A 13473-nucleotide genomic window follows, 5' to 3' on the forward strand; every position below is an offset into this window, starting at 1 on the left:
AGCTAAGATGTGAAAAATAGTGTCCCATTCTCTGCATTTAACCAGTGGTGTGACCCTCTCTAGTAAAGCTCGACATCTTTGATGAGAGATGAGAGCTATACTTCTCTGTGAGTATAAGGAGAAGTATTTGAATACAGTTAGAAATGAATTACATTAGCTCCAGAGAAGGTCAGTGGTAGGGTCTCCTCTAGGGTCTGTGACCTCGCTAGCTACAGGTGCTTAACTAGGTTTATGGTATGAATTCTCTCCTTTGAGTTGGGGCTTTAAGTCCAATTAAACAGTTGTTGGTTACACCAAAGGATGATAGTCCTGCTCTTGTGATTTGTAAGCATTACTGCTGGGTAGAACTACCCCAGTTGGTATGTCTTCAATGAAAGCCCTACACAAAGCTGAGGAAACTCCAAAGAAGACAGAGGGTGAATGATGGGTAAGATCCAAGTGAACAGGATGCCTACTGCTAGGTAATATCCCCCAGACATAAAAGAGAAAAATGCACCTATGACCTTTCAACATCATGCAGGAAAAGGAGCAGCATAAAGACACCAGCAGTTGACATGCCAACATAGAGAGCTTAAATTCCATAAGCTTCTACCCCCAAACAGAGAGTTGCGTGCAGCCGGAGGCTATGGAGAGAGAATCAGTTGCCTCCCAGACTGAGTTTCCACATAAGTTATCCAATCCCAAATGATTGGGCTGTGAACACATGTACATGTAAGCAACAATAAATGGACTCAGTAGATTGTATATATGTGTGTTGTTGAAGATAATATTTTAAAAGGCGGTGTCTGGCTTGTTCTTAAGCTGCCGTCATGATCCCAACTAGAAGTGGCCAGAGGCCAAGAGCGGCAGCATGCTCCTGCCGCGCTGCTCGACTCAGATCGTGGCTCCAGCCAGATTAAAGCACCGGCCCTGGCACACACGAGACGCCATCATGGTGGCTAGATCAGCCAATCCACCATGCTGTCCACAATGTTTGGCTGAGCCCAGATAATACCAGCCATCCCACGGTACCCAGTAGAACGAAGATTCTTAATAGTTAATGGCTATCCAATATTTATACATTTGGAAATACTCAATTAACAAGATGCCCACACAATTAGAACAGTTACCCAATACCTAACCTTTGATATAAACTGTTACCCAAGACTGTTCTTGATGCATCTGTAAATCTCCATGGCTGTTACTTCTCTCCTCTCTCCTCCTAGCTCTCCTCCTCTTCATTCCTTCTTCTTCCCTTCTCCCAACTCCTCACTCCGCCTACCTCTCATACAGCCCAATTGCTGAGCTTTATACAAATGTAGTGGGAAGACATCCCTCTACAGTGTGTGTATAACAATAATTTGTAAAAAGAACTCATAAATTGGGGAACTGGGTATGAGAAGAGTTGGAGTGGTGATATAAATATGTCACACTTGTGTATGATATTCTGAAAGTATATTTTTTAAAAGAAATCATGTCCTTGGGTTAGAAGTTGGTAAATGGTAGCGTACTTTCCAGCCTTGGGTTCAGTGTTAGCATCATTCTCTCTCTCTCTCTCTCTCTCTCTCTCTCTCTCTCTCTCTCTCTCTCTCACACACACACACACACACACACACACACACACACACAACACAAACACACACAAACACACACATCCCTAGAAAGAATGTAGGAAAGAAATATAAGAGGGCCAAGGAAACCACACAGCAATTAAAGCACTTATTTTCAAAGCATAAGGACCTCACTTCCTATCTCCAAAACTCATGGTAAATGCTGGGTACACATGGCTGTCCACCCATAATTCCTGCTGTGGAAGGCAGAAGCTGGAAATTTTCAGAGAAAGCTGGCTATTAGCCATCAGTGAGCTCTGGGTTTGACTGAGCAATCCTGCCCCAACAAATAAGATGGAAGAGTGAGGGAGGATGATTCCAGACATCTATCAGACATCAGTGTGAATGTACACACACAGACACACAGACACACCTATAATATACCCACCCATATGCCAACGTGTATATATACCATTCACATATGCACATAAAGTAGCAAAAGGGGGCAAACAGTGCTAGATATGGTTACATGTATGTCCAGCCTATGATCAGCCCGCCAAAAAAATAAAAATTAAAGAAATATAGTAAGGTGAAAGTTTGAAGTAATTTTATGAGAAAAGGCAATTTTTGAAATGTGTCATCCATGATTACTATTTACAAGAACTGTTGACTTCAACAGTCAGAATAGAAGCCAGATTTTGGAAGACTGAAGAGGGAGTGGACATTTTGAATGGGACATGTATTAGCGACTTCTATGTTTTTGAGACCAGAATATATTATAAAAATAACTTACAGCAGGAAAAATTTCTTTTGGTGAACATTTACAGGGGAGTGCAGGGCAGAAAGAGTAAAGTGGGAGGACTACAATCTGGAGGAAGAGCAAGCAGGAACCAGGAGCCTATAGAATATTCAAAGACACCCCACCACCACATCACTGAAGGAATTCCACCCACTCAGCCCCGTTCTTAGGGGTTCCACAGCTTCCCAAAGTAGCACCAACTGTGAGGAAGCTTTCAAACAGGAGCCTATGAGACATTTCACATTCAAGAAAAAAGGTGATGAGCAGGAATTCTTCTCAGAAGGTTTGGATGAGAAGGTTGATATGGAGTTTGTCAAGAGAGCCAAATTGGTAGGAATGTTTTAGGACAGGAATCAACATCATTATATACTTTAGCAACAAAGCTAAGTAAGAGCGATTAAAATACAAAAGATGTTAGAATAAAAAAGTAAAGAAAGAGGTTGGTGGTGCTGGCACATGTGGTTAATCCTAGCCCTGGACAAGGGGGCCCAGGAGTTAGGGGAGAGGCAGGTGGATCTTGAGTTTGGAGCCAGCCTGGTCTCCAGAGCTAGTTCAAGGACAGCCAGGGCTACACAGAGAAATGCTGTCTTGAAAAACAAAGAACTAAACAAAACAAACAAACAAAAAAAAGTATTGATGGAGGAGACAGGAGGACTAATGAAGGAATTAACATGGGAAACCTACTCAGACAAGATTTGTAATCAGTCAGTTCCTCTGTGTGCTCAGAAACTTCCTTGTAATAAGAAGGATGGTCCCCTTTGTCCTGGACCAAAGTGGGACTCCGCAAACACAGACTCAGAAGTCAAGTGCAGCTCAAAGGCTGTGCCTTTCACACAGACACTCCCAGGGTGTGACCACAGAGTCCTTGGTAATATCAATGTTAAATAGTTTATCTCTGGCCATTAAGCCAGAGCTGCTCTGGCACTAAACTTTTGACTCCCGGCCCTGTGTTCTGAGTAGTGATTTATGTACTAACTATAATGATGTATAGATTTCATGTCTAGTCAGAAATTATGGACGCTTTTGTGATGACGAGCAAGCTCCAAAGTATGAGGGATGCTTTGTGAGAAAATGACAGGGAGAGAAAGATCTGGATGTGACAGAATGAGAGCACAGAGGAAGAAGAGTTGAAAGCAATCTTCAGAAATGTAATAAGCAATAAGTTGCTATGGCGCTTTGATTTTTCCAGATTTTGATTCAAACCATAACCCCAAGTGTGTCTATCATTAAATTATCATGGCTAAGCATTGCTGTAATTTTCACCTTCTTGATTCAATTTACATTATTTATTTAATGATGGAGGCACCCTGATTTACATATGTAATGAATGGATATTTTTTTAATTAAGGAAAGTGCTTTTCTAGACGTGAAGGTCTGATCCTTTGTGCTGATATTTACCACCAGTTGATTTATTCCTACACATATCAAATACTCATTGTATTATATTTATAGCACTAAGTCTTCAGATGTCTAGAAGCATGTACTCATACATGAGAAGAGAGGGAGAAGAAAATTTGCATATTATGATTCATAGATATCTTAAGATTTTAGGTATCCATGTCCTCCCTAAGAACACTAACACTATCCAAGCATGCCTTGAAGACTGGCCAAATACAAATATTTTCACATTCAACATTACTTCCATCACGCTGTGACCTCTGGGAGTTCCGAGTAAGGACAGATAGCATTCTGGGTAATACAATGGCAAGAAAGATCCTGAAGTCTTTCCCCGTAGAGATGACATATAAACTGAGTGTTTAAGGCAGCCAGGTGTTGGTGATGCACACCTTGAATCCCAGCACTCGGGAGGCAGAGGCAGAGGCGGCTGGATCCTTGAGTTCGAAGCCAGTCTGTATTACAAAGTGAATTCCAGGACAGGCAGAGCTACACAGAGAAAGCTTTCCCCACCCCCAAAAAGAAAAAAAAAAAAAAGATGCAGAGATAGAGGACTAGAGGTACCTGAAGGGTCGTTTACCTCGACAAGGTCATCACTGTAATCTCTTGAGTGTTAAAACCAATCTAAGAGGAGAGGCATCTTGCAATCAGAGTTTAGCATATTGAGTATAAAGAAGTATAGCTGGTTGTTGGAGCTATAGATTCTGGACACAGTTTATGGAAATTGTAGTTGTAATCATTTCTCTTTTCCCTCAAAACTATTGATGCTCTATTATATGACAGTCTGGGACTGTAACAACACATAAGATAGACAAAATTATATTCTCCAAATGTTATATCCAAAAGAATGGATGAAATTGCTTCAGAAAGGTTGAAAAGAAAAAATACAAATATCTGTGCCTGTGGTGTGTGTGCAGTTTTGGAAAGAAAGGAGAAACTGTTAGGGCACTGACATGACTTCTTCACGCTTGCATGTAAAACATATCCTGAGAAGATTGTTAAGGAAGGAAGGGTTGCTGACAGCTGAGAGAAGAGTGAGTCCCGGGATGCAAGGACTGAAATGTGGCCAGTCCCATCATCTTCCTCAGTTTTACAGAGACAATGGAGATTTCATTATTAGATTTCATCAGGAAACAGAGTGAAATGGGACCTAAAACTTCCAAATCTGAGCCAATTTCCCTTTTGTTTGGTTTTGGTTTTTCAACACAGACATTCTCCATGTATAGCTCTGGCTGTAAACCAGGCTGCTCTTGAATGCACAAAGATGTGCTTGCGTCTGCTTTCTGAGTGCTGGAATTAAAGGCATGTGCCACCACAGCCCAGTCCGGTTTGCCTTTTAAGAAAACAGTTGTAGAGCAAGGAAGGAAGGAGCATATTAATTCCTGAGGAGAATAGACTTAGGGCAAAGTTCTCTACCAAAGGAATTTGAACATATTGTAGTTGACAAACTACGTAAACAGCAAGAAACAGGTTTAATTAAGAAAATACAAATGAAGAGAGACTGTACAGGGAGAGAAACCTCCCCAGAGTCAGAATTGTGGGTTGAGGCAAGGGGCCATTGAGGATTGTGACTGGCTTCCTAAGTAAGTGGCTCATGGCTCACAGGAAGAAACTTTTCTTGAAAGGACAGGGGGAACAGTCATTCAGAACTGGTACCAGAAAGCTAGAAAGGAATCTCAATCCTCACCTTATCTTCTACTGCAGAGAATAACAGTGGATTCAGGAGAAACCAAGCTTTACTCAGGCAGTATGCAGAGTAAAGGAATAAAAGAAGCACTGGGGGGGGGGGGGGGAGGGGGCAGGGAAGGAATGGCAGAGCATGGAGAACTTTAAAAGAATCTTAACCCAGGAACATGGCTGCTCTAGCAAGGGATCATATCCAAAAATATAATCTGGCTGGAATGCAGACATGCCACACACCTTTAATCCCTTTGGCTGGAAGTCACACGCAGGCCTTTACCACACACCTTTAATCCCAAAGAATGCCATCTAAATGAAGGTCAGACAAAGTGGAGTCAGAGAAAGATTTGACTGAAAAAGTCAGAGATAGGATATGCCTGTCTCTCATGATAACAGACCGGAAAGAGAGGCTATTTAAAGAGTAGTGAGGGGGAGACAGCCAGTCAGTTCAGAGATAAATTCGATGCAGTCTAGGTAAGTGCTGTTCAGCTCAGTTCAGAGCAAAGCAGTTGAGTTTGGGGCAGTTCAGTTCTTGGAGTTCAGAGGCAGTCTTTCTAAGCAGAGAAAATCAGTCAGAAGCAGAAAGAAGCCAGTTTGAAATCAGTCAACTTAGAGAGGAATTTGAGCAAGAACAGCTGAGTTGAACCAACAAGCCAGAGTTCAGAAAGAGCTAGAAAGCATGAGTTTTTTTCAGTAATAAGTCAGAGAGTCTGAAATATTCTAGGACTAGGTTAGCAGACAAGGTTGGCAGCTGCAGCCTTCAAGGGCCGTGCATGCAGAGTGAAGATTAGACTGTGCAGAGGCAAGAAGCTTCCAGGCCTAGACCTAGGGATAGTTAGACAGAAACACTCTGGCTCAACCCAATCCATGTGTTGGTAGATTGTGGGGTGTGGCTCTCATCTCAACCCTTCATCCGAGGAAATAAAAGTGACATTTACATTTACAGAGAGCGCATAGAAGAGTTTATTTTTTTTATGAATTTATGTTCAGAATGTAGACAGGCTATGGAAGAAAAGTGAGCAAGCAGTCAAAATGATGCAGCGTTAGTAAACTTATTTGTAAGAAGATAGAAATTCAAGAAACAATTTACTCGTACACTCTCTTACTTATTTTCTATTGCCGTGAAGAGATACCACAACCAAGGCAACTAATAGGAGAAAGAGTTTACAAGGGGGCTCACATTTCAGAGGGTGAGTTTAGGACCATCTTGATAGAGAACATGGCAGCAGGCAGACAGGCAGGCATATACTGGAGCAGTAGCTGCAAACTTACATCAAATATGTAAGTCCACGGCAAAGAAAGAGCTAACTCAGTATGGCTTGGCTTTTCAAATGTCAAAAACCCTCTCCGATATTATACCTCCTCTAACAAGACCACACCTCCTAATCCTTCCCAAATAGTTCCACCAACAGGGAACTAAACATTCAAATATATGAGACTATAGGAACCATTGTCATTCAAATCACTACAAATGCCTTCTTATTTGAAGTCAGCTTCTGCAATTTAGAGTTTAATGGTGAGAATACATCTCAAGAAGGGGAGTCTGACCCTGAGCTTAAATCTTGATTGGGAACTGACTCCTTCCTACTAACTCCTTATAAGGATGCCTTGTTTACATGGTGATTTCACTGTCTTATTTTGTTCATGTCAACAATAAGAGCTCCTATAAGCACATGTTCCACTATCATGTTTGTGGGGATTAGAAACTAAATTACTTAAAAATCACATGGTAAATAAAAGAATGGAAATCAATTGAGTCCACACTTGATTTTCCTTCCTGTAATGGCTTTGGTCTCGTGTGTGTTTGGATGGACATTAGCTTATGAGCGTGGTCAATCCAAATTCCTAACCCCTGAGTGGAAAACAAGAGGTGATATCGTCATTCCCAAAAGGCAGTCCTCCATTGTTCATTATGTTTGTAGTTTTGATATTTATTCCTCAGAATCACTCATGCTTGCCCATCCAGGATTACCGCTAAGACAAGAGTGACTAAATGTTTGCCCATCCAGGGTTACAGATAGACAGGAGTGACTAGATATAAAATGAAAGTGTTCTGTCTTGTTCACCTGCTCTCACTGTGTTTCTTTACACAGAGGATATTCTTCCGTACTGTAGACCTACATTCCCAACGTCAAACAACCCTAGAGATCCCAGTTCCTCAAGCTCAATGTCATCAAGAGGGTCAGGGAGCCGACAAAGGGAGCAAGCAAATGTGGGCCGAAGGAATATGGCGGAGATGCAAATACTTGGGGGATTTGAAAGAGGAGATGAGAATAATGAAGAATTAGAGGTATGCATCATTTTCCCGAAGTTTTAAAACATTAGTCTGTCTGTAGCCATGATGTCAGTCTTTGACGTTCTGAAGATCTGTCAGCATATAGACATGTAGCCATTTTCTCACAAATGTTCAGCATCCTGATGTCATACATGTTTTCTGTCTGAAAACATGTGAAAGAAAATGAATTTTAAGTCTTCAAAAACATCATTGTTAACATTTACAATTACGAATAGGTTCTAGAAACACAAGTTAGGAAATAACTTGGTCTGGCATGTTATAATTTATAGTATTATACGAATCCTCAATGAGGTAAGCTATTATGTGTGTATAGCCTCTACTGTCTGTCATTGGGCTTAATTTGACTAACTTTCCAGCCCTCTTTCACTTTCACTGTTTTGGAAAGGAGCCTAGCCCAAAGAAGAGCTCTTTCTAAGTCAAATAAATGCCTCTTTCCTTCTTGTAATATAGAAATAATATACAAGATATAGTTGAAAGTCATGTTTAAAAGTTTCTTTCCTTTAAAAATTAGTATGTTTTTTTCTCTTTAATCAAAAGTAACTCACAGACAAATTTGTTTCTTTACAAAGATATTTAATCTCAAGTATATGCTGAATGAGTTTGAGAGTTTTACTCCAAAACATAAGATGAAAATATTAAGAAATCATGTATACTTAAGTATCATATGTATCTTGTGTTTAGACTTTGTGGTTTGGAGTAAGAAAACTTTTCTCCCACAAATGCTGTCAAACTATTTCTTTTTCAAGTTAATTTTTGGCCTTTTAAATAGAATGGCTTGGAGCGAAGGGATGACTGAAAGGTTCTTGCCATTAAATCCAATATTTATAAATGAGATACAGAACTTAAATTGTGAGATGGTGCCTAGGGAAAGGGGGAAGTTAGAGCATTTCTCCTTACCCAGGGCCCTGTGTTCCACCCAGTGACATCCAGGTCTGGTCCAGAAGAGTTTGGTCCTTGTTTGAGGATGCTTGAGTTGCTATGAAGACCAACTGAAGTTGAGAAATAAATTAGTTGTGATGAATACTAATGCCAACCAATGAACGAAGAAAACACTCATAGCCAATGACTATAAGTAAACATAAGATAGTTATCTTTGCATTTGCTTTCAGACTGAACAATTTCATCTCTTATAGGAAACTGAAAGTTGAAGACAACCAGAGAAGCTTATGATACCAATGTGAAAAAAAAAAAAACCATCACTCAAGAGGCCTCACATCTGATGACACACAATACCAGATGAAATGTTCAGTGCAATCAGAATGGACAAATTGTCGTTTTTATTCCTCCTATTGGGATAACATTTTTTAAAAGTTTCTTGGGTTTTTTGGTGTTGCTGATTGATTGCATAACCCTTAATGAACCTCCCCGTGCTGCATCGCTGTTGCAGCCGTTATTCTTGACTTCCAATATTGGAAGTGTCTTGAATGCTTGCTTCAGCCATCAGCCAGCGAGAAAGAACAGACCAATTTTTTTTTTTTTGCAATTTGCCCCTGAGATATGGCATTGCACTGCTTATGTATCAAGCTAATTGATAGCAAAATATTGATCAAAGATACAAAGGTAATGACTCAACCTCATGCCAAGGGCTCTCAAAGCATAATCGTTCTATGACTAACTGCTAATGCCAGTTAAAGCGTACTTCATTTTACATGATTTTAGAATCAGTCTTTCATACCACCCTTTGCTGGGATAAACTAAAAATCTATCACATACAGAACTACAGTTAATTTGAATGGGCTAGACACGTTGTAAATATATACTCTTTGCAACTCCTGGTGGTACTTTATTTTGTCTTTATTTCAATCATTGAAATATATTCTTGGAAATGACTTTTGGATAAGTAGGGCTAAGCCAGTTGGACCTCTGGTTGTCTAGTCATTGTGAGAAGTAAACCTAGCAAAAATCTTGTTCTATTTTTCAATCAAAAAGCAACTACAAATGCATATTACAAGCAAATGGATGTTTTTAATGACCAATTGAGTAAGGACAATTGAGTAAGGACATCTCTATCTTAACTGGCATAAATTTCTTCTGGTAGTGTCAGTTCAACTTTCAGAAGTGCCACTTAAGGAGGTTTGTTTGATTTTTTTTGTTTGTTTGTTTGTTTTTGTAATGCACTGTTTTTAATTTTTTTTTTTTTTTTTTTTGGTTTTAAAAGCACAATCACTAAACTTTATTTGTAAACCATTGTAACTATTAACCTTTTTTGTCTTATTGAAGAAACTGTTGAGAAGTGTTTTTTAGCCTGTTTTGTTAATGCTCTGTGTTTGTATTTGCAATATTTGAATGGTGACAGCTGGCGAGGTCATGTACCGACTTTATCGTGGGCTGTGAACCAAATGGTTCCAATTTTTCCTGGACTTAAAGAAAAAAAAAAGTTGTTTTAAGTTTGTTGTGGCCAATGTTGAATCTTACAAGATTTCCTTAGAAGCTCATGAGAGGCGTTCCAACTTGGAATTGCCAAGTGATGCTCGGTGACTGTAGTTTTCTATGATTTTTTTTTTTTTTTTTGACATTTTACGAATTTCATTGACTTTATAATTGGTGCTATTTGAAGAAAACAAAATGAACCTTTAGTCATGCATAGGTATCAGGCTTGACCCCCACAAAGCCAAGCAAAATTGAACCACAAAAATAAATAAATAAATAAATAAAAACAAAAGGCTGATGTTCACCAAAAACTAAGTGTATTCATTTAGATGATTTGGAGAAGTCCCGTGTCCCATAGGAAGGATATGCAGTTCTAAGGGAACAATCCACGTGATTAATGTTTTCATTATGTTCATGTAAGAAACCTCTTATTTTTAGCCATACTTTTGCATACTGAAAATTCAATAATCAAAAAAGTAATTTTGTCATATTATTTATTAAAAATGTTCTCAAATACATCATCCTTCCTTGTGTTGATTTGTTTTTCATTGTATGATTATCAGATTTATTCCATCAAATCACAAAGTCGTTTTGTCTTAACATTTCACCACTTGCATTATGCAAAAAAAAAGGAGTTCTCAGTTTTCTTAATGAGCATCCAGGTTCTACTACTAGGCAAAAATTTCTCATTTTCAATTGTGTGAAATAAGTGGGAGATGATTCTCGAGTTGAACTTAGCTGTGTGGCCAGAGACTAACTCTGAAATGTGTGCTGTGTTTGTTTCTGTATGTGTATCTGAATTTCAGTTAGCCTATTTCTAAAATAATCTGGATGCAACTACAATAAACCTTATTTGTCAAGTTTGAACCACCAATATTCTTTCAGTAAGAAAGTTTATAAATCCCATTGCTTGTCAGGAAATTTGGACTAGCACTTCTATACCAGCTTGCACATTATGATCAATTAAATTACCATACTGCAGAATTTCACTTGGATGGATGAGATGGGTACCATGTCTTGGAAATGTCAAGGTCAACAGAATATCCTGGAATTTAGGCCCCCCAACACCCACCCTATGATATATATATTTTTTTCTTTTACCTAAATGTTTGTGTTTACCATAATTTGAAAAGCTAAAGAAAAGAAATGGGACAGCAAAGGGCTTAATGTGGACTTTAATTTTATAAAAAGGATGTAATTATCAACATCCACTTGATGCATAAACAGACCTAGTTTCTAAGCTATTTTTTAAAAACCAAATCACTGGGGGGAATACATGTAATGGACTGACTTCTTTTTCTAGGTTGGTGAACTACTAATAAGCTACTGTCTCTCTTTTATATTACATGTTGCAGTTCACACACAAAATCTGTACATCAGAGGGCCTGAACAAAATGGGATTCTAGTTTTGTTATGGCTGTATTTCCTTGGACATGTTACTTAACCTCTAAGTCTCAGGTACTTCACCTGTAAAGTCAATAATACCTACCTCATGGAGCTGTTGTCATGATTCAGTGAGTTGATGTATCTACTCGGCCGACTCTGTAAACTCCACAACGACATAAGCTATTGTTATATTTATGGACTGAAATTCACTACACATGCAGTCTCCATTTTTCATCCCCGAGTTGTCCCTAAACATTTGCATGAAAGTAAAAGCATAAGTGTGGTGTAAGGACAAGGGTCCTTCCATTTCTGGTAAGTAAAAACTCACTGTGAAATTATCCCATTGTGGAATAAATGCTTTGTGTTCTTGTTCATTTCTTTGCTTTTGGATGAAAGGGCAGTAAATGAATTGCTGGCGTTGTATTTCTGGTATTTTCTTCGTACAGTCGGTAATATAGACATGTCACTTGAGTTCTCAATAAATGGATTTAGTGTTTATTGGGGGCTGCTGTTGTACATTGTAGCAAAAACAAAACAAAAAAAATGCAATCTTGGGACTTTTCCCGGACAGATGTGAGCAAACATTTGTTCATCCATCTACCACAGATGCCACCACAACAGATGAATGAAGTGACACCGTACAAGTCCAATTTAGTGAACCTATGCATTTTGGGGGAGGGAGGAAGTTACTTATAGAAGTTTGGGTGACTCAGATCCAGCTAAATCACCAAAAAGTCCACCCCACCATGGGCGATGACTCAAAAAAGCTGCATCCCTTGAATTGCTTATACATCATTAGCAGCTGCCCCCGTGTCTTATCCCCAGCAATTGTTTTCTGTGTATACATACATCCTTAGAGAAAGACCCTGTGAGTCTTGTGACCATCATAAGCTTAATTGTGAGCCTCTCTTCCTTCCAAAAAGGATATTTCTCTCTGAGTGATTGCCCCAGGTAAGTTGAGTCATCTCTGGCTTTCTTGAAAATTTCAAATGTGCTGTGGATTTTTTTTTTTTTTCTTTCGTTCTCCACAGGGTAGCATCTAAATGCCAGAGGCTGGCTCTATGTGAAGAAAACTTGGGGTATCAAGATGTAGAGGTCTTGAACAACACTGTTGTCAAATTATCTATGGTCTGCATTTGTCAACTCTTAGGGTTTTGTTTTGTTTTGTTTTGTTTTGAAACTGGGTTTCTCGATATTGTCCTAGCCATCCTGGAACTCACTCTGTAGACCAGGCTAGCCTCGAACTCACAGAGATCCTCCTGCCTCTGCCCCCCAATTACTTGGATTAAAGGCATGTGCTGCCACCACCACCACCTGGTTTCTTAACTCTTAATCTCCATCCGTTCTGTGCCCATCACCATTGAACCTCCCTGTTATATTATGAAAGTCAGAGTTCATTTGCTCTTCCATGCCATGTTTGGAATCTGGAGAAATCTGAGATTTGGATGTTTGTCTGTGGCCCTGAACCAGTTGCTCTATGAGAGATGGGTGTTGGTAGAAGTGGATGGAAGACTCTTGCACTTAAAAGAAGGAAGACTGATAATCTAAAAAGCGTTTGAGATCTCCTACTCCATGAAATAAGTGTCAGTTTTCTTGTAATATATCTGAGGCTGGGATGAATTTTACAATCCTCAGTGTGTAGCCATCACTTTCAGTAGCCATTATGTGGCAGTTTTCCCTGCTTACAATTCAAAATGCCCCATAAAGGAGATAATGAACAAACTGTCACTTGTCACTTGTTGATAAAAGAAGCATCAGGAATGTGGAGCATTTAAAGAGCACCTGCATAAGGAAATTAAATATGATTGCCAAGTTAGTAGTTGCCTTTCTAGGAAATAGTACAAGTGTGACATTAATGTCTGTACTAAGTCGGGGAATCCTAACCCCTGTGGTTTTCCTTTGGCTAAGTGATCACTAACTTCAGAAGTGCACAAGTCTTACACTTTCATTATTTGTAAATTGTTTCACAGAGAGATGACTTGGAGGACTTACACATACCCAAAAGAATCAGGGAAGGA

The 13473-nt window shown here is 39.3% G+C and overlaps 1 protein-coding gene across 3 annotated transcripts in view; it reads left to right on the forward strand.

The window, feature by feature from the left end:
* Robo1 (roundabout guidance receptor 1) overlaps nt 1-10936 on the forward strand; it is a 305991-nt gene extending 295055 nt beyond the window's left edge. For all 3 annotated transcript variants that reach the window (XM_076943072.1, XM_076943071.1, XM_076943073.1), the window contains 2 exons: nt 7497-7693; nt 8833-10936. In XM_076943072.1, coding sequence (XP_076799187.1) covers nt 7497-7693; nt 8833-8847 — 212 coding nt within the window. In that variant the 3' untranslated portion in view covers nt 8848-10936. The remainder of the gene's footprint in view (nt 1-7496; nt 7694-8832) is intronic.
* Nucleotides 10937-13473: the final 2537 nt, after the last annotated feature.

Source organism: Arvicanthis niloticus, chromosome 12, assembly GCF_011762505.2.
Source record: "Arvicanthis niloticus isolate mArvNil1 chromosome 12, mArvNil1.pat.X, whole genome shotgun sequence".
Taxonomy (NCBI): Eukaryota; Metazoa; Chordata; class Mammalia; order Rodentia; family Muridae; genus Arvicanthis; species Arvicanthis niloticus.